Source organism: Bactrocera tryoni, unplaced genomic scaffold (assembly GCF_016617805.1).
Source record: "Bactrocera tryoni isolate S06 unplaced genomic scaffold, CSIRO_BtryS06_freeze2 scaffold_25, whole genome shotgun sequence".
NCBI classification, from domain to species: Eukaryota; Metazoa; Arthropoda; class Insecta; order Diptera; family Tephritidae; genus Bactrocera; species Bactrocera tryoni.
Window position 1 is genome coordinate 433,165 of NW_024395977.1, and position 23,424 is coordinate 456,588.

The 23,424-nt window shown below is 36.6% G+C and overlaps 1 protein-coding gene across 6 annotated transcripts in view; it reads right to left on the bottom strand.

Annotated features, from left to right (window-relative positions):
* LOC120780613 overlaps positions 1-23,424 on the bottom strand; it is a 67,185-nt gene that overhangs the window by 36,013 nt on the left and 7,748 nt on the right. The window contains exon 2 of one of the 6 annotated variants that reach the window (XM_040112872.1): positions 5,193-5,249. The exons of 4 other annotated variants lie outside the window; for them this stretch is intronic. In XM_040112872.1, coding sequence (XP_039968806.1) covers positions 5,193-5,249 — 57 coding nt within the window. Of the gene's footprint in view, positions 1-5,192; positions 5,250-7,231; positions 7,248-23,424 lie in introns of all 6 variants that reach the window. One more of the 6 variants, XM_040112874.1, reaches the window with a different exon arrangement.

Sequence of the window (23,424 nt, forward strand, 5' to 3'; positions counted from 1 at the left end):
AAAGTGGATACGCATTGGAGGAGAGAGTTTTCTCTGAAACTTTCCGTCAATCCTAGCTTTAAGCTACCAGGCAACTATAACATGTCTTTCCATCAGAATCGGCTGCTATTAAGGTAACGGTAGACGTACTTCTACGAACCAAAGCATATTTCAAGGAAGTGAGCATGCACACCAACAGCGAGCGGGAATACTAGCGTTGAGCTCGCTAACTGTGCGCTCGAAGCTAGTCAGGTAGTGCCTGTCCTCAATAGAAATAAAATCAAGCTACTTCATCATCAGTGCCAGAACTGCATCTCCATTGAAATCTTTATGTGTTTTTGCTCTTGATGAATGTACCTTGCATGCGCCCGCTGCTGTGCTACTACAAAATACTTTTGGCGTAGAGTAGTCTACAGAAGATCTAGTGAACTATGTACTTGCCCTTAGCAAAATTCGTCATAACCCAATCGACATGGTCTAATAGATTCATCTAAAAATCTCGTCACACGCTAGTTGTCAAAGTTGTATTGAGGTGGAATATCCAGGCACTTTCTCCTCCATTTTCAAAAAAAACAAAAAAAAAACAACAGTACGAGAAAATCAACAAAAATGCGCTTCTCCGTACCACAACTTTTCATCGCCATAGATCGATGGTCAGCATTTTATAACACAATTGTACAAAGGATGATATAATGCTATACTTTCTAATTTTCTCTAATTTTTCTGAAAGATTTATTCTTGAATTTCGTGCATTTCTTTTAGGAAGAGCGGGTATTTGTCAATATTAAAAATTGACGTTGTTAGAATTCTACCCAAATGTTATTTAATCTTTGACTTCCGAATTACTTTGTTTGTTCATAAAATACATATGTATGTAATGTATAAAATTGCTCTTGGTACGCTTGTTTAAAATGTGTACATAAGTGTTTCGAAATATTAAAATAATTTAGTATATTGAGGTTTAAGAGAGTTTTAAAAATGTTTTGTGTACACTTTATATACTTATACATACGAGTACGCTGCGCGACATATTCGGTATAATGTTTATTAGAAAAACTAAAACAAATATATTTAGTATATGGGTCCCGACTTCTATTAACTATTATCATATAAAACCACCAATATTATGAAGTAAAGTCAGTCGGATGTTCGAAAATCCTAAAATTAGTTATATCGGGGCCAGATCAATTTTATCTATTTTAGGGACAAAGATACACTGTTATGAGTAAAACAAGCTCTGAGATAACTCGCAAATATGGCTGTCTGTTATATATATTTCAGCATAAAAAATTTATCAAGCTACTTGGGTATAACCGGATCGAAACGTTCGTAACCAGTGTCCTTGACGTGCGTTGCCCCGCAGACCTAACACTGTGGGACGGCATTTCAAGCTGCTTACGTAAATCTGCAAGTGAAACACGAGCGGGGTGGGATAGATGGAAGAGGCCGAAATGCGTGATTATGGAGAGCTTGATAACCTAGCTGACAGATGTAATGCTCGAATATACTACGAAAATATGGGGCGACTAACAGACCGAAGCATACTCTTATAGGAAATTATACTGAAATTATGAAGGGAAAACCTCTCCAGCAAAAGTGTAACATTTTGAGATGGCGAACCAGATTCCCCAATCGATGACGATGTTCCATTGCCCGACTACGAAAAGTTCGAATAGCAATTAACCGTCTGAAGAACAACAAAGCAGCGGTGGCCGATGGATTGCCGGTCAAACACGGCGGCGAAGAACTGATAAGGAGTATGCATGAGCTTCTTTGTAAAATATGGTCGGACGAAAGCATGTCAACGATTGGAGTTTAAGTGTGCTCTGTCCAATCCACAAAAAGGGAGACCCCACAATCTGCCCCAACAACCGTGGGATAAGCCTCCTCAACATCGCATATAAGGTTCTATAGAGCATATTGTGGGAAAGTTTAAAGCCCATCGTCCTCCTTTTCGTGCTGCCTTTACGCCGCGATGTCCGAGTTTGGTATTATTTTAAAACTAATATGGCTGTGCCGTATTGATATCATCGGCCTCAACACCCGCGCCGTTAGTTCCGCTTTCTCCAGACTGTACAAGGAAGTAAAGCAAATGGGTCTGGCTGCGAACAAGGGCAAGACGAAATATCTCCTCATCGAACAAACAGTCGTCGCACTCGCGACTTGGCTCTCACGTCACTGTTGACAGTCATAGCTTTGAAATTGTAGATAGTTTCGTATATTTAGGAACCAGCATAAACACCACCAACAATGTCAGCCTGGAAATCCAACGCAGGATAACACTTGCCAACAAGTGCTACTTCGGACTGAGTAGGCAATAGAGAAGTAAAGTCCCCTCTCGACGAACAAAAACTAAACTCTATATTCTCTTGAAAACTCGCAACTGATGAGTCGACGTTGCGAGTTTTCAAAAGAAAAGTTCTGCGATAGATTTATGGTCCTTTGCGCGTTGGCCATGGCAAATTTCGCATTCGATGGAACGATAAGCTGTATGAGATACTTATATGACGACATTGACATAGCTCGGCGAATTAAAAGTCAGCGGCTACGCTGGCTAGGTCATGTTGTCCGAATGGACGAAAACACTCCAGCTCTGAATGTATTCGACCCAGTACTTGCCGGGTGAAGCAGAGGAAGAGAAAGACCTCCACTCCGTTGGAAGGACCTGGCTTCGCTTGGAATATCCAATTGGCGCCACGTAGTGAAAAGAAAAAACGATGGCGCGCTGTTGTTAACCCGGCTATAATCGCGTAAGCAATGTCTACGCCAATAAAGAAGAAGAAGAAGAAGAAATAGGTAGGAATAGCAGGTAAATACATACATATATAAACATCTTGTATGTATGTATGTTTACAGTTAATGTTTTAATTAGAATTGTTGGCATATGTATAGATATTTTTCACTGAAATTAGAACCCTCAAATAGATCAATGAATATTCTGGAAAAATTATTGAAACGCTCCCTTATTTTCATTGGAATAACTCACATATTGGTATATGTATACGGTACAAAGTCACGCCGAAGTTCGAAAATCTTTATATTATGTATATGGAGGCTAAGGAAGTATTGGTCCGATTCAACCCATTTTTGACATACAGTCATACCATTATAAACCACTTAAGCTACAACAACCTTTACGGGATCTGGGAGGTGACTTTGCACTGTAGTCGTAGTAGTGTTTCGACGTGCTTGATTTTTACACAAATACTAAATTTTTTATTTAAACCCTCTTTTTATACTCTTGCAACCAGTTGCTACTGAGTATTATAATTGTGTCCATCTAACGGTTGTGCGTATCACCTAAACCTAATCGAGTTTGGTGAAATCCCATACCGCGGGACCCGACCAACCGATTTCGACTAAATTTAGTACGTAACATTTTCCTAACATTCCTATGTTACATTGTGAAAATAGCCAAAATCGGACAACAACTACGCCTCCTTATCATATACATATGTAAAACAATTTAAAATTCCATTTGATTCTTTCACTTTCCATTACATAAATTAAGAATTAATATAACGGAAAAAAATTTGCAGTAATCATTTCCTTACAATGATTTGGGCATCTTTTGACCAAAAGTTGTCCAAATCCAACCAAAACTCTTCAAGGCCCTAGGTAGCGAATATGTGGACCCCAGTATGAATAGTTGACTTTTAACCGAAAATATCGGTCAATGTGTGAGATGTGTAATTGAAATTCAGGGATAATCCTTCCCTGACAATAGTCGAATCAGGTCAATACTTCCCTGAGCCCACATATAGCTAATATAAAGATTTTCGAACTTCCAGGTGACTTTATGCTGGATATATCAGCCAATATTTGAGTTATCTCAATGAAATTTGGAGAGCGTGTTTGAATGATGACAGTGTATCTTTGTATCAAAAAGGGATACATTTGAGCAAAAACTTGATCCAACCCCCTTGTAACCATTACCAGGATTTTCGAACATCCGGCTAACTTTGCTCTATATGATTAGTGATTGTATGTGAGGTACCTTAACGATAATTAAGGTATACTACATATAATGACTTACGTTTTTCTAACAAATCTTATGCCGGATTTATCGTCCAGTTTATGAGTTATGTATATAGAATATATGTATAAATAAAACTTCTTAGAATCCGATCCTTTCGTTGACGTTTTACATCTTAAGGTATTTCCCTGACTTTAATTCTTGCAAGTTGCAAGAGTACAAAGTGTTCGGTTGCTCCCGAACATAGCCGTTCCTTACTTTGGTGCCACACACCAAATTTTATCGAAATCCGTCAGATATGGGATTTCACCAAAAAGTAGGCGGTGCCACGCCCATCGTCCAATTTTTACCACGTTCCTTATAAAGCCTTGTCATACCATTTTTTCGGTAAATTTTTACGTTTCTGTCGTATTTATGTAGTTTTTGATTTATTGCGCTTTTATTAGTTCTGAACAGTACCGTTATATGTGGAGTGAGCGGAGTTTTCAGCCGATTTCATCCATTTTCACACTATCGGTAGGAGTTCTTGTAATATTCGTGCTGGGCGTCACTATGGGCCAAATTTTTGAAAAAGACCTTTGAAAAGAGAATGGACATACCCCACCTCGGCCGACAATTATAAGAGGTAGACACTTATGTATACCATTTCATAAAAAAACACATCAACATTATTTTTGCCCGATTTACCCACAGTGCTCTACGATTATTCCACTTTGGCTTTGTTGAAAGATAACAATTTCAATTTTGTTAAAAAATAGGAGAACCCTCCAAACGCTCCAGAATTTCGCCCGATAGAGAAGTATTGGGCAATTGTCAAACGGAACTTGAAAAACGTGCATTTTTTCAAAGGTCAGCTTAATAGATTTTTCAAAATCCCCATAGAATGAAAAGTTTGCTTTCTTTTCTTTTTGCAAAAGATAAAAAATAGATAACATAAACAAATAACTTTTTCTTTACAAAGGATTGATAAAAGTGGTATTTTTAATCAGCTCTTCTGCTGTATTTATCTCCACTGTATAATTAATAGGAAAAATTTTAACTTCAATACAGTATGTTTGCACATAGTTTCTTTTAACATTCCGATTTCGGCTGAGAGGCAATCAAGTTTATTTTCAAATTTTTTATCACTTCGAGAACTTCTTCATTTTTTTTCTAGAAAAGATATAATTTAATAATAATTAAAGTAATTTAATGCTTTTACCTATACCATTAGTGATATAGTTTCCAGCAATATTACCTGGGTTTGGAATATTTTTGAACTTCAACATTGTCGGTAATAATAAATTTATCAGATCTGAAATGAAAATATTATCAACATTTACTAACTTTTTTGTTTTGACATTGATATCTGATTGGAATGAACACAAAATAATCAGCATCAGAATGCAAAATATTTTACAGTATACACACGGCACGCATTCCATTTTTTTTCGATTAGCATTAAGAGATTTTTCATATACATATGTATATTCCTAAGCAATTTTTAGAGTCTATAGCATATTGAAATCAACTTTCTGCACCTGTAAAAAAGTTACCGACTACTACTTTCCATTGTCATCCACCAGAAAACCACATACATATGTACTTTAAAAATAGTCATATTTCTTGTATTGCAAAAATGATCAGGACGCTTTCCAGATAGAAAAAACATGTTGAACTAGTATCTCATTTACTTATAAATAGTTTTCATATTTTTCACCAAGTGGTGAAAATGTTGAGTTTTCCTTTTTAAAAACCAATGCCATTCAACGAAACTGTTATTGAGCCGTTCACTTAAGTAAGAAGTTCTCATATTTGTGTGCTGAGAAAATAATCAGCATTTCCATAGCTTTCAGTTCATTATGCTAAATGTAAAGTTGTGTACGTTATAACTGATCTTATCTCTTCCATACAGTAAAGCAAACTCGGCAACAAAAGCTTCCATGAGTTGTTGGGCGCATTGCAAATTGTATCGACGATTTGAAGGACAGGAAACAGAACGATATGCTTTATGTAAAAGCAAAAAGTGATTATATAAATCTTTGTGCAATATATCTTTAAAAATAATTTTTCCAATATAAAGCATTACTTGCCGAAATTCCTTTGCTTTCCATCTCTGAGCCACATAAAATATTCTATCTTTTCGTGAAAACTCTTTTGGAATACATTTTAATAAACATAATATTTTGTGATGTAATTTATCTTTGTCAAAACACTTAATCTGGATTTTGTGTACTTGTTTTGTAAAATTAAGAGCAACATATTTTACAATTCACAATTGGCCATAATGATGTCGAAGAACTTTTAAATATCAGTATGCCGTCCACAAATCTATACTATTTATATAAAATCGCTTATATGAAAAATGTTTGTAACGGCTAATCTCCTAAAGTTGTGAAGCGATTTTTATAAATTTTTTTCTAAATAAAGCATTTGCTCCAGGCTCGCGAGTGGCATACTTATTTTTTTAATTTTCCGAAATCAAATCCTTTTTCTTTCGGGTTGAAGTTTTTGAAAAACCAAAAATATTGCACACATAAGGTTTTCCGCAGTCTACAGCGAAGCGCGCTTTGTGTGTGTGCGTGTGCCCTTTATCGTTTGCGGTACGCACTCTCTCTCTCTTCCATCTCTGCACATCTTTTCCAGCATAACGTAATGAAGTAAAGTACATACATATGTATGCACTCTACAAATAATAAAAAAATACACTATTTCTCAAGTAATTTTGACAGCTGGTTACGCATTGTGAATGATCTACAAACAAACTTTGTGCGTAATATGTATGTGTGTATGTGTATGGTAACATACATATTTTCATTGAGATTTAAGAAATGTTGTTGATGATTGGTAGGTTTTATACAACATTTCAAAATGGAATATACTTCATAATAATGATTTCAACTAATTTAGGATGAATTTGACGATTACTTGAATTTCCTTCAAGAAACAATTGTTGATTTGATGTTTCTTCGCAAAACCAGGTTTGCCATATTCACATTTTACTGAAAAAAAGTATCAAAAATTAGTACTAGATTTCTTGAGAGCTGCGTACTAGCACAAGTAAATTTATCGCAGGAAAGTTTCTTGACCGTTTCTTAAGAGTTTTTTTATATGAAGTTTTTACGTTTCTTGAGAGCTGCGTACTAAGCTTAAGTTACGCACAAAGTTTGTTTTCTTTGTTTATTCTCTCTTGCTCTTCTAATGTAGATCATTCACAATGCGTAACCAGCTGTCAAAATTACTTGAGAAATAATGTATTTTTTTTCTTGAGCAATTACTTGAGAGCTGCGTACCAACCTTTTATGATCGTATTCTGCAAAGGGTAGAGTAAAATTGGAAATTTATTGTCTTTAAATCAAAAGGTAAAGATTAGATTTAAGTGAAACTAATTTGGTTAATAATAAATATATGGTTTTCACAATAAAAGCTTAATATACCGCAAACTTGTCCAAACATTGGGGCGCCTATTCCACAAAAAACAATTTCGTGTATGCAATTTTACGCATATAGAATTATGGTATGGGAAGATAGCTTTAATGCGATTCAAAGATATGGATATCTCTTCAACCAATACTGTGTGGACATGGCTGCTAAAATGATTACGGAAAGGCTGAATTTTATACGAGGACATCAAAATACGTTACGTGCAGAAAATTATTTACACCTAAGAGATGCGGTTAACGAAGATCGCAACCCCGAAAATATTGGCCAGTTGGTAATTTTGCCTTCTTCGTTTACTGGCTCACCTCGATATTTGCATGAACGGACACAAGATGCACTCTTATATGTCCGTCATTATGGTAGACCTGACTTATTTGTAACTTTTACATGTAATCCAGAATGGAGTGATATCAAAAACGAATTGTTTCCAAATCAACGACCATGTGAGCGTCATGACATTGTTTCAAGAATATTATTCCATATCAAACTACATCAACTCATGAGTATAATTACGAAAAAAGAAATTTTTGGGAAAGTTAGGTGCCATATGTTTACAGTTGAATGGCAAAAACGGGGTTTGCCTCACGCGCATATTTTAATTTGGCTAGCAGACAAAGTTCTACCCGATGAAATGGATCGGATTATATCAGCGGAAATTCCAAATAAAGAAGTAGATCCTTTGCTGTATGATATTGTTACTAAAAATATGATCCACGGTCCATGTGGGTCTAATAACCCATCAGCACCCTGCATGTCGAATGGACGATGCTCAAAAAGATACCCGCGCGAGTTTCTGCAGCATACTCAGACCGGAGAAGATGGATATCCAAAATATAGGCGAAAGTCTCCAGCGGATGGTGGACATACCCATTTACTTGCCTCTTGGTACAAAGTCGACAATCGATGGATTGTTCCATATTGCCCCGTTCTTTCCAGGTGTTTCTCCGCCCACATCAATGTAGAGGACTGCCATTCTGTGCAAGCAATTAAATACATTTGTAAATATGTCAACAAAGGCAGCGACGCAGCGACCTTTTCTGTTCAGAACAATAAAGACGAGGTGCAAAATTTTTTGAATGGACGATATCTAAGTACATCGGAGGGTATTTGGAGGTTATTGGGATTTTCGGTTCATGAGCGTTTCCCAACAGTTGTACATTTATCTGTTCACTTAGAAAATGGACAAAGAGTTTACTTCACACCGAATAATGTTGAACACGTGCTACAGCAACCACCACAAACAACTTTGACAGCATTTTTTTTGATAATTTTGCAAAAACTTTGTTGTATTCTGAAGTACCCACATTCTACACCTGGACTAATAAAAAATGGCAACGTAGAAAACGTGGACAGAATGTCCCTAATCATCCCGGTATTAAGCGAGATACTGCGTTAGGAAGGGTATACACAATACATCCCAATTACTCAGAATGCTTCTACCTTAGACTATTGCTGCATCATGTTCGAGGACCGACATCATTCACTGATTTACGGCGAGAAGATGGTCAACTATATTCAACATATCAGGCGGCTTGCCAAGCACGACAATTGCTACTGGACGATAGCCACTGGAAGAATACATTGTTTGATGCCACCATTTCTGATAGCGCATGCAAAATGCGAGAGCTTTTTGCGATAATGCTTATTTATTGCGAAATTTCTGATCCGAAAGGATTATGGAATTTATTCTGCAAAGATTTATGTGCAGATATTTTACATAATATGCGCGAGAGTAGTAATGATCCTGAGATGGAGTTTACTGATGACATTTTTAATACAGGACTAATTTTACTTGAGAATTTAGTTTTCTCTTACGGAGAAAAACACCTAAAGGATTTCGGTTTGCCTGAACCAAATCGAAGTAACTCAAACCTAGACCACATTTGTTACACGCGGGAAACAACGTATAATACCCATGAGCTACAGCAATTTTTACTAGCAAATGAACCAAAGCTAACGTCAGAGCAACGAATAATATACGATAAGATAATTTCAAGTGTGGATAATAATATGGGAAAAGTTTTTTTTATAGACGCGCCAGGAGGGACAGGCAAAACCTGCGTAACTTCACTAATTTTAGCTAAAGTTCGTGGTGAAGGCAAAATTGCTGTTGCTGCTACTCTTCTGTGTGGAGGAAGAACTGCTTATTCTACGTTTAAGCTACCACTTAGTTTGTTACCGGAACAAAGGTGTACTTGTTCGATCAAGAAAAATAGCCCTATGGCCGAAATACTTCAGAAAGCATCGCTAATAATATGGGACGAGTGCACAATGTCTCATAAGTGTCATATCGATGCGGTCGATATAACTCTTAAAGATTTAAGATCTTCGCATGCGGCAATGGGTGGAGTTACATTCGTATTCACAGGAGACTTTAGACAAACTCTACCGGTGGTTCCTAAGGGTACAAGAGCAGATATTGTTAACGCGTGCATAAAGAAATCGGAATTGTGGTCTCATGTACAAAAATTAAAATTGACTGCCAATATGCGAATAAATCTTTGTGGAGCTGGACCATCCAATCGGTTTGCAGAGTTCCTACTTAAAATAGGTAACGGTTGCAAATCTGTCACCAAAGATGGTTATGTAATAATGCCAGATATTGCAGGAACCTGTGTTAGAACAGTTGACCAACTTATTGATAACGTGTATCCAGATATTATTAATTTGCACCACAAGGACTCTATGTGGTTAATGGTGGTGGTGAATTCCGCTGCAGACGAAATTAAAAAAAGCCGTTTGTCAAAGAATATTATCAGAATATAAAATTTACAATTCTTTTGACACAGTGACAGATGAAGGAGACGTTGTTCACTATCCAACGGAGTTTCTTAACTCTCTTAATCCCTCGGGACTACCTCCATTTTAACTAGAACTTAAAATTGGTACGCCAATAATCCTTCTACGAAATCTTAAGCCTCCCAATTTATGTAATGGCACTCGACTGAAGATAACGCACTTGATGCCTAATATCATTCAAGCAAACATTTTAACCGGACCTGCAGCAGGCGAAAGCCCAATGATCCCTCGGATACCAATGATACCTACAGATCTTCCATTTAGTTTCAAAAGAGTACAGTTCCCCGTTAAGACGTGTTTTGCGATTACCATTAATAAGTCCCAAGGGCAAACATTTAATACTGTTGGCATAGATCTTCGAAACGAAGTATTTTCTCACGGTCAATTATATGTGGCTCTGTCACGAATTGGTTCCCTGCAAAACCAAAATTTTCTCATTTCTGGCAATGGAAATAAAACAAAAAATGTTGTATTCACTGAAGTTTTTAATAATTAAAATATATCCTTTTTGGTTATTGTTCCAAAATACATCAATTATAGTATACCTTATTTCATATCTTGAATTAATATTTACTCAATACAATCCTATTTATTTTATGCAAGAGTTTTGAATTGTTACCTTTTTTATACTCTCGCAACAATGTTGCTAAGGAGAGTATTATAGTTTTGTTCACATAACGGTTGTTTGTAAGTCCTAAAACTAAAAGAGTCAGATATAGGGTTATATATACCAAAGTGATCAGGGTGACGAGTAGAGTCGAAATCCGAATGTCTGTCTGTCCGTCTGTCCGTCTGTCCGTCCGTCCGTGCAAGCTGTAACTTGAGTAAAAATTGAGATATCATGATGAAACTTGGTACACGTATTCCTTGGCTCCATAAGAAGGTTAAGTTCGAAGATGGGCAAAATCGGCCAACTGCCAAGCCCACAAAATGGCGGAAACCGAAAACCTATAAAGTGTCATAACTAAGCCATAAATAAAGATATTAAAGTGAAATTTGGCACAAGTGATCGCATTAGGGAGAGGCATATTTGGACGCAATTTTTTTGGAAAAGTGGGCGTTGGCCCGCCCCCTATTAAGTTTTTTGTACGTATCTCGGAAACTACTATAGCTATGTCAACCAAACTCTACAGAGTCGTTTCCTTCAGGCATTTCCATATACAGTTCAAAAACGGAAGAAATCGGATAATAACCACGCCCACCTCCCATACAAAGGTTATGTTGAAAATCACTAAAAGTGTGTTAACCGACTAACAAAAAACGTCAGAAACACTCAATTTTACGGAAGAAATTGCAGAAGGAAGCTGCACCCAGGCTTTTTTTAAAAATTGAAAATGGGCGTGGCCTCGCCCACTTATGGACCAAAAACCATATCTCAGGAACTACTCCACCGATTTCAATGAAATTCGGTATATAATATTTTCTTAACACCCTGATGACATGTACGAAATATGGGTGAAATCGGTTCACAACCACGCCTTCTTCCAATATAACGCTATTTTGAATTCCATCTGATGCCTTCTCTGTATAATATATAGTACATTAGGAACCAATGATGATAGCGGAATAAAACTTTACAAAAATACGGTATTTGAAAAATATGTAAATGACGTATAATGAAATCTCGATTATCACTTTATAATGCGAGAGTATAAAATGTTCGGTGACACCCGAACTTAGCCCTTCCTTACTTGTTTTATCTATTTTTAATTTTTCTGTAAAAAAGAATTTAATAAACAAATTATTTATAACGTTTATGAATTTAAAAGTGTTTGCAATTAATTCAAATATGGGTAGTAAATATTTGTAAGTCTAACATAAGTTACATATTATACTCTTGTACTTATGTGTGTTTACATGTACGAATAAAGGTATTCTTTTATTTGCATTTTAAACTACATTAAATTCTTTGCAATACCCTCATCGTTTCAGTTTTTGCGGCGTAACAAAGTACGCCGGGTATTTGCTAGTATGTATGTATATATGTATGTCGATTAGTAATTCCTTTGCATTTGCATTAGGATGTATTAAAAGTGCTTTCTCAATTCCAAAATGGAAGTATTCACCAGTTACCATTGGAATTATATCCATACTTCGAGTGAAAAAGGTTCTTAGCAGTGCTTCTCTAGATAGTACAACCTTCAGTTTTTTAAATTTCCAGTAGCTCATTACGGCTTTTATTAGAAATACGATTTTTAACCACCCCCGAAGCAAAGTATAAAGTTACCTTTGATTGTCCACTAAAATGAGTTTTTGATGTCCAATTACTATTATAAGTAAGAGTTTAACTTTGATTATCCAAATGTGTTTATATCACTTCATTGGTTCCGACCCTTTTCATAAGAAGTTGGTTCTCGATTGCTTGTAGAACATTTTTATACTCTCGCAACAATGTTGCTAAGGAGAGTATTATAGTTTTGTTCACATAACGGTTGTTTGTAAGTCCTAAAACTAAAAGAGTCAGATATAGGGTTATATATACCAAAGTGATCAGGGTGACGAGTAGAGTCGAAATCGGGATGTCTGTCTGTCCGTCCGTCCGTCTGTCCGTCCGTCCGTGCAAGCTGTAACTTGAGTAAAAATTGGGATATCATGATGAAACTTGGTACACGTATTCCTTGGCTCCATAATAAGGTTAAGTTCGAAGATGGGCAAAATCGGCCAACTGCCACGCCCACAAAATGGCGGAAACCAAAAACCTATAAAGTGTCATAACTAAGCCATAAATAAAGATATTAAAGTGAAATTTGGCACAAGGGATCGCATTAGGGAGAGGCATATTTGGACGTAATTTTTTTGGAAAAGTGGGAGTGGCCCCGCCCCCTACTAAGTTTTTTGTACGTATCTCGGAAACTACTATAGGTATGTCAACCAAACTCTATAGAGTCGTTTTCTTTAGGCATTTCCATATACAGTTCAAAAATGGAAGAAATCGGATAATAACCACGCCCACCTCCCATACAAAGGTTATGTTGAAAATCACTAAAAGTGCGTTAACCGACTAACAAAAAACGTCAGAAACACTAAATTTTATGGAAGAAATGGTAGAAGGAAGCTGCACCCAGGCTTTTTTTAAAAATTGAAAATGGGCGTGGCCTCGCCCACTTATGGATCAAAAACCATATCTCAGGAACTACTAGACCGATTTCAATGAAATTCGGTATATAATATTTTCTTAACACCTTGATGACATGTACGAAATATGGGTGAAATCGGTTCACAACCACGCCTTCTTCCAATACAACGCTATTTTGAATTCCATCTGATGCCTTCTCTGTATAATATATAGTACATTAGGAACCAATGATGATAGCGGAATAAAACTTTACAAAAATACGGTATTTGAAAAATATGTAAATGACGTATAATGAAATCTCGATTATCACTTTATCATGCGAGAGTATTAAATGTTCGGTGACACCCGAACTTAGCCTCTCCTTACTTGTTTATCATTCATTTATATGTATATAAGTTAACACAACACTTGTTACCCAAGTATCGACTTACAACTTCCGGCACGGGCACTGGCGCCCGAGCTAAAAAGCTATAAATAATAGAGGAATAAAGGCTCCCTAGTAGCGTAAAGCAAACAGGAAGCAATAGTTGCTAGCCAACTCTATTCGTGAGTGTTTAAATAAGTGAAAAACAAAAGACACACAAAGTGTTATCTTTTAATTAAGAAATCTATGACAATGTGCATAAAAACGCGGAGATATTATTAATAAAATTTAAAGCAAAACTAAAAACCACACGTGTAAGAAATACCAAGCAACTGAAGAAAGGCGTGCACCAAGGCCAACCTAACGATGTGTGAAAACTAAAAAATATCGAAAGACTGCTTAAGAAACTAAATCTGCAAACAGTTAAGGAAAAAAAACTTAGAATTACAAATTGAAGAGTGTGGCGACATGTAACTTGCTAAACGTAAAATACACGCAAGTTCAGGGATACAAATCATTTCAGTTTTAATAAAACAAAAAAAAACTAATTAACAAACTATAAAAATAATGCAAAACACAAATTAAGAAAATGCAATAACAATAAAAATATAAACAAAAAGCGAACAATTAATCACGGTTGAAGGCAGCAAGCGGAGTGCGTGAACTAAATATTAATGAAAATATACGTGTGTGCGTGCAACTCCAAAGTGTAAATTAAAATTATTGCAACAAAATTTCGTGGAAGCAAAAATCAACGCATATTGCAGGCAAGGGAAAAAATCGAGGCAGATATTTAACAAGCGAATTGCAGCTCAGCAAGTGGAGATATCCGGCACAGCAGCTAATAGGAATACTATCGGTGGTAGCAGCGACAACAGAATCTTCAACAATCCTGTAAGTGGAAGCAGCCTATAGTAACTACTTAGATATTATATTAAGAATATTAATATATTATTATACTAAGAATATTAAAAATATACAAAGGGCGAACCCCAATAATTTAATCCGCCCTCCAATACTTCCTCCAATTCGGCACCTAATACCCCTCAGACATCTCAAAATGCACAATTGAGCATGGACGACCTGTCCAGGCTCATAGCTAGTATAGCTTCAGACATATTTAGTAAAGACACAGGGACCGCAAGTGGTACATGCGGCATTACACCCAAATGCAATTGCAACCGTAAATTGACATCGTAAAATGTCTAAAAGAATTCTCTGGCAATCCAGGAGAATTCAACTCGTGGAAAAAAAGCGAAGATCGAGTTTTAGCGATATATGAACCTCAAAAGGGGACACCGAAGTATTACGGAATTTTAAGCGTAATAAGGAACAAAATCATAGGCAATGCAGAAGCGGCATTGGAAGCATACAATACCCACTTGATTGGAAATCAATTTCCAAATGTCTAATTATGCATTACGGTGACGAGCGCGACTTGTCAACATTAGAATATCAAATGACCACATTGGTCCAGGGAAATAGAACAGTTTCAGATTTCTACCAACAGGTGTATAGCCACCTTTCATTAATAGTAAATAAATTAGGTTGTCTCGATATGGGCAATGAATCCCTTCGCATGCTGACGCAAGCATATAGGGACAAAGCGTTAGATACTTTTATAAGAGGGTTTAATAAGGATTTACCTAGACTATTAGGAATACGAGAGACGGCAGACCTGCCGCAGGCTCTTCATCTCCGTTTAAAACTACAGAACAAAACTTTCGTATGAACCAGGCGTACAATGCAAAACTAGTACAGCCTCCACCCTTACCTGCAAGAAGGAATTTTCCACAGCCACAAAGGCACCAATTTTACCCCCAGTTAGCGCATTTACCCCAACCACAGCGGGCAACTTGGCAACCAAGGCAACAACAACATTATAATTTTCACTACGATAACAACCCCTTAAGACCTCCGAAACCGCAGCCACGTCCAGAGCCCATGGACGTCGACCCGAGCATACACTCTCGTCGCGTTAACTATGTAAACAGACCCCAAGGAAGCGAGCAGTTCGGCAAGAGGCCACAACAATTTCCGAATCAACAGCGAAGGAAGGAGCAATGAACATTTCACATTAACACAACGTCACAGGAAGACGGGCAATTTGGTGAACCAAGCGATATCCATTTTTTTTTTTTAGCTCTTCGCTCCCCCACTTCGAAGTAAAGGCGGAGAGCGGTAGAATTTTAAAATTTTTAGTGGACACAGGTTCCAGTAAAAATTATGTTAAGCCAGAGCTGGCAAAGAAAAGCGAACATACTTATGTTCAACTTTTTAACTTTAATGATAAAATTAAATTCTATCTAATGCCACTTCTCAAAACATTTGACGGTATTCTAGGGAATGATACCCTTTCGGGAATTTAAAGCCATTATATACACTGGAGAAAATTTCATGACTTTAAGTAACGGCTTTAAGGTTCATCTCAAACAGCTCCCCTCACAGCGAGTGAACGCAATTAATGTAGATGAGGGAAACCTCTCAAAAAATCAAATGCACACGATGGAAAACATCGTAAATAAATACCCAAAGCTTTTTTCCGAACCTGACGAAAAGCTAATCTATACAACAAAAGTTGTCGGACAAATTCGGACAACATCCGATTCCCCCGTTTATACAAAATTCTTTCCATATCCTGCAGCATTGAAACAGGAAGTGGAGTCTCAAGTAGAAAAGCTTTTAAGGGATGGTATAATTAGACCATCTAGATCACCGTACAACTCCCCAGTGTGGATTGAACCAAAGAAGCCAGACGAGGCAGGAAATAAACAATACCGTATGGTCATCGATTATAGGAAAATAAACAAAGTAATGATCGCGGACAGATACCCCATTCCGGAAATTATAGAAGTAATCTCTCAACTTGGTAATAGCAATTTCTTCTCAGTTCTCCACCTTAAAAGTGGTTTTCACCAGATTCCACTAAAAAAATCTGATATAGAAAAAACTGCTTTCTATATCAACAATGGGAAGTACGAATTTACTCGACTACCATTTGGCCTAAAAAATGCGTCATCTATTTTTCAACGCACATTAGATGATATATTAAGAGAACACATAGGGAAATGTTGCTACGTGTATGTATATCGACGATATAATTATTTTTAGCAAAACAGAGGAGGAACACTTCAAACATATATATGAGGTGTTTGAAACCCTAGAAAACGCTAATATGAAAGTGCAGTTAGGAAAATGTAAATTTTTCAAAAAAGAAGTAGAATTCTTAAGGTACGTAATCACACCGGTGGGCATAAGAACCAACCCAAAAAAAGTTGAAGCCATTTCAAACTTTCCACAACCACAAAATTTTAAACAACTTCGCAGCTTCCTCGGCATGTCAGTGTACTACCGGCGTTTTATAAGAGATTACGCCAAACTTGCAAAACCCCTAACATCTCTTTTAAGAGGGGAAGACGGTCGTACGTCAAAGAATAAATCTACTCACATAAAAATAAATTTGAATAAGGAAGCGGCAGAAGCTTTCATGAAAATAAAAAAATCCCTCACCTCAGAGGATATCATCCTCACGTATCCGGATTACAGCAAAGAATTTGAGCTGACCACGAATGCGTCCAACTTCGCCATAGGCGCAGTATTGTCTCAGTCAGATAGACCAATAGGATTTTTATCTAGGACATTAAGCAAAGCGGAAGAGCACTATGCCGCGAATGAAAAAGAAATGTTAGCCATCATTTGGGCATTGAATTTATTTCGTAATTATCTGTATGGATCGGCCAGAGTAAAAATATTAACCGATCACCAACCATTAACTTATGCGTTAAGCAACAAGAATGCTAATAGCAAAATGAAACGCTGGAAAGCAATACTAGAGGAATACAGTTATGAAATGTACTATAAACCAGATAGAACAAACGTCGTGGCCGACACACTGTCGAGAATTCAACACCAAGAATCAGATTTGCATACGCTATCAATAGCGACAAACTCGGATGACAGCTCATCCCACAATTTAATATACTGCGTAGAAGCACCAATTAACGCGTTTAAAAACCAAATATTTTTAAATAAGAATGTTACGTCAACATATCAATTTAATATCATATTTCCCACCTACCACCGTCATATATTAACCGAACCTGATTATTGCGAACAAAATTTGATTTCTATTTTAAAAAGATATTTAAATCCGTCCGTAATAAACTGCATCAAAACGGAGGAGCACATTATGGGCAAGATTCAAGATTCAAGGGGTAAATCCTTACATTTTGACAAATATAAAATTAGGTTTTCGCAGTTCCAAGTGGAAGACATAACAAACGAAGAAGAGCAAGAAAATATTATTATAAAAGAACATAAGAGAGCGCATAGAAATTGCAGGGAGAACAAGATACAAATTTTAGAAAATTCTATTTTCCAAGTATGGCGAATAAAATAAACAAGATAATTAAAACAAGTAAGGAAGGGCTAAGTTCGGGTGTCACCGAACATTTTATACTCTCGCATGGTAAAGTGATAATCGAGATTTCATAATACGTCATTTACATATTTTTCAAATACCGTATTTTTGTAAAGTTTTATTCCGCTATCATCATTGGTTCCTAATGTATATACTCGTATTATACGGAGAGAAGGCATCAGATGGAATTCAAAATAGCGTTATATTGGAAGAAGGCGTGGTTGTGAACCGATTTCACCCATATTTCGTACATGTCATCAGGGTGTTAAGAAAATATTATATACCGAATTTCATTGAAATCGGTCTAGTAGCTCCTGAGATATGGTTCTTGGTCCATAAGTGGGCGGCGCCACGCCCATTTTCAATTTTAAAAAAGCCTGGGTGCAGCTTCCTTCTGCCACTTCTTCCGTAAAATTTAGTGTTTCTGACGTTTTTGTTAGTCGGTTAACGCACTTTTAGTGATTTTGAACATAACCTTTGTATGGGAGGTGGGCGTGGTTATTATCCGATTTCTTCCATTTTTGAAATGTATATGGAAATACCTGAAGAAAATGACTCTGTAGACTTTGGTTGACATAGCTATAGTAGTTTCCGAGATATGTACAAAAAAATTATTAGGGGGCGGGGCCACGCCCACTTTTCCAAAACAATTGCGTCCAAATATGCCCTCCCTAATGCGATCCTTTGTGCCAAAATTCACTTTAATATCTTTATTTATGGCTTAGTTATGACACTTTATAGGTTTTCGGTTTACGCCATTTTGTGGGCGTGGCAGTTGGCCGATTTTGCCCATCTTCGAACTTAACCTTCTTATGGAGCCAAGGAATACGTGTACCAAGTTTCATCATGATATCTCAATTTTTACTCAAGTTACAGCTTGCACGGACGGACGGACGGACAGACGGACGGACGGACAGACAGACATCCAGATTTCGACTCTACTCGTCACCCTGATCACTTTGGTATATATAACCCTATATCTGACTCTTTTAGTTTTAGGACTTACAAACAACCGTTATGTGAACAAAACTATAATACTCTCGTTAGCAACATTGTTGCGAGAGTATAAAAATGCGTCACTTGTAAGGAGAACAAGTACGATCGCCACCCATTAAAGCCACAACTACAAGCCACACCCATACCTAATTACCCTGGACAAATAATCCACGTAGATATACTATTGATACGCAAAAATCTAGTTCTGACAGCAATGGACAAATTTTCAAAATACGCTATCGCAAAACCCATTAAATCAAAGGCAACAGAGGATATCAGACAACCTTTAAGGGACATTCTTTCTTTCTCGTACCGGAAATGTTAGTAATAGATAATGAAAGATCATTTAACTCAGAGTCCATTAACTTTATGATAGAGAACGAATTTGGCACCAAAATATATCGCACCCCCCCTTACACAAGCTGCTCGAACGGTCAGGTTGAGCGCTTCCATTCTACTCTAAAGCAGATTATGCGTTGTCTGCAAACAGAGAAAACCCACCGATCGTTCCAAGAACTTTTGGAACAATCAACCAAAGAATATAACTACACTATCCATTCAACAACGGGAAAGAAACCAATTGAAATCTTCTTCGGAAGACGGGTCAGTAGCGACCACAGGCTAATAGAAGAGGAAAGAGAAGAAACGAAGAAAAGGCTTCAGGAAAAGCAAATGGCAGATCTTTCTTACCACAATAAAAACCGAACGCCCCTCAAACAATATTTTGAAGGAGATGAAATTTTTGTTAAGATAAATAAGAGATTGGGAACCAAGTTCTCACCTAGATTTAGGAAGGAAATTGTCGCGCAGAATTATAATACCACGGTAAAAACTAAAAAAGGCAGGATTGTTCACAAAAACAACATAAAACAATGTTAAGGAAAAAATTTACTTGCAGGTGGAAAAACCTCGAAATGGAGAACCTACAAATTTACCTCATCCTAATTATATTGGCACCCGCTACAAAAACCCAACAAATTGACATTCAATTCATTAAACATACCTATCAGGTTAACAACGATATATCACTTTTACGCAATCACGTGGACGACATTGGACAGATAATTTTTTCAAGCAAATTAGGCATAATACCAACAGATATACTGACATCTGCAGAACTAAATCTCATTACCGATTTCGAAAGCTATAGCCACATAAAAACAGCAGTACTTTTCAAAGATCACACGATCATTATAACCGTCCTCATACCCCAATATTCCAATAGCATTCTAACCCAAATCAAAATTGAACTCCTTCCCAATATAAACAACAAATCATTAATTTTAGACAAATATAATGTATTAGTAGATGAAGACAATGATATGTACAATGTAAAATTAAGGACAATTTGGAGAAAAATTTAATTAAAGAGAGGGACCAATGTTTAATAAATATATTAAAATTTGAAGAAGCAGACTGTAAGCTCAGAATTTGTCATGAGCAATCTGTAAACGAAGTGCTACCAGTCATACTAATATTTAAAAATTTCCATTCAAAAATTACACAAAATTGTAATAAACCAAATAGATATAAAACAAAGAGGAACTTTTTTAATAAAATTTAAAAATTGCGAAATAAGCGTATTTAACAGATCATATACTAATGTAAAAAAGGAAGTATATGAATCCTTTGTATTACCAAATGTTATAACTAAAATTAAGGAAAATACAAATTTTGCTAATAAGGAATTAAGACTGGAAAGATTGTATGTGAAACAACTCCAGCATGAAAACAATATTAAATTTTTGATAAATAAAAGCGACAGTTCCTCAATAATTAGCTTAAGTTCTGATATAATAATAATTGTAATAATTATAATCGTTATAGCATTTTTATATAAAAATCGTCAGAAAGAATATTTGTTACCTGAATCTAGTGCAGAGGGCGTACTAAACATGCGGAAAGGTCCTTTTTATACTCTCGCAACAATGTTGCTAAGGAGAGTATTATAGTTTTGTTCACATAACGGTTGTTTGTAAGTCCTAAAACTAAAAGAGTCAGATATAGGGTTATATATACCAAAGTGATCAGGGTGACGAGTAGAGTCGAAATCTGGATGTCTGTCTGTCCGTCCGTCCGTCTGTCCGTCCGTCCGTCCGTGCAAGCTGTAACTTGAGTAAAAATTGAGATATCATGATGAAACTTGGTACACGTATTCCTTGGCTCCATAAGAAGGTTAAGTTCGAAGATGGGCAAAATCGGCCAACTGCCACGCCCACAAAATGGCGGAAACCGAAAACCTATAAAGTGTCATAACTAAGCCATAAATAAAGATATTAAAGTGAATTTTGGCACAAAAGGATCGCATTAGGGAGGGCATATTTGGTCGCAATGTTTTTGGAAAAGTGGGCGTGGCCCCGCCCCCTTCTAAGTTTTTTGTACATATCTCGGAAACTACTATAGCTATATCAACCAATCTCTACAGAGTCGTTTTCTTTCCATATACAGTTCAAAAATGGAAGAAATCGGATAATAACCACGCCCACCTCCCATACAAAGGTTATGTTGAAAATCACTAAAAGTGCGTTAACCGACTAACAAAAAACGTCAGAAACACTAAATTTTACAGAAGAAATGGCAGAAGGAAGCTGCACCCGGGTTTTGTTTTTTTAATTGAAAATGGGCGTGGCCTCGCCCACTTATGGACCAAAAACCATATCTCAGGAACTACTCGACGGATTTCAATGAAATTCGGTATTTAATATTTTCTTAACACCCTGATGACATGTACGAAATATGGGTGAAATCGGTTCACAACCACGCCTTCTTCCAATATAACGCTATTTTGAATTCCATCTGATGCCTTTCCTGTATAATACGAGTATATACATTAGGAACCAATGATGATAGCGGAATAAAACTTTACAAAAATACGGTATTTGAAAAATATGTAAATGACGGATAATGAAATCTCGATTATCACTTTATCATGCGAGAGTATAAAATGTTCGGTGACACCCGAACTTAGCCCTTCCTTACTTGTTTGCAAATAACAACGGCACGCCCTACGATCAACACCGATTGGGGACAATCGATTTAAGAGGGGAAGAGTTAACACAACACTTGTTACCCAAGTATCGACTTACAACTTCCGGCACGTGTGACCGAAATGCACCAGAAAGTGCATGGTCAGCGTCTGCACTACCTGTTGTGCAGCATAAGATTCGTGGAAGCGAATCACGCCACTTATAATTATTAAAGTTAGAATTAAGTATAAATATTGTAATTCGGTTAAGCTAACTTCAGTTTGTAAAACTCAAATAAAGATACGCGGTAACGCTGCCCCAATGCAGCTCCGTGAAAAAAATTATATTTTTTTGGTTTTCCAATAACCAAAAGATTAACTTATACATACAGTCAGCATCAAAAGAAAGTCTACAACACTTATTTACTACACTGCTTGTTTTATTGAAGTTTTTTCTAAGTGATATATTTAACAATTTAGAACTGAAAATAATTAATCTTTCTGGCGTCAAAAGAAAGTGTACAAAATGGCAATAAGTGATGGAAACATATATTGTTCAAAATTAATAAAATGTGTTCAGTTTCAATTTCTCATATAAGTTTCCATCGAGCGTATTATGTGAAAGATTGAAGCTCACCGTCAGCAAACTGATTGTACCTTAGCGGTGTGACTTTAGACCTGGAAAATCAACAACTGACCAGATATTCACTATGGGCCAAATTTTGGAAAAAAAACCCTTGAAAAGAGGATGGACATACCCCACCTCTTCGTCGATTTCAAAACTGCTTTTGATAGCACGAAAAAGAGCTGCCTTTATGCTGCTATGTCTGAATTTGGTATCCTTGCAAAACTAATACGGCTATGCAAACTGACGCTGTGTAATACCAAAAGCTCCGTCAGGATCTGGAAGGACCTCTCCGAGCCGGTCAGTACCAAACAACGTTTCAGACAAGCCGACTCCCTATCGTGCGACTTCTTCAATCTACTGCTGGAGAAAGTAAAACGAGCTTCAGAGCTAAATCGAGAATTTATAATCTTCTGCAAGAGTGTACAACTACTGGCGTACGCCGATGATATTGATATAATTGGCCTCAACAGCCGCACCGGTCGGTCTTGTATGGAATCAGCGGCCAAAAATACTTCCACTGCCTAAATAAAAATGAAACTTTTGTCAAAGCTTTTTAAAACCTCCCTCTCCCGTTTCCCACTTCGACACCCCCCGGTGGTAACAAATTTCAATTAATTATATTAAATTAAAAAAGTTAATAAACGAAAAAAGGAATTTTTTGAATCTTAGTCAACTAAATCCAAAAATGATTTTAAAAAAATTTATTTACTTTTGCATGATAGTTTCTTTGACTGGTGATGAAAGGATCTAATCTCAAAAGCATTCGGTTTAGCAAGTCCTCATTTGAATTTGATCCATTAG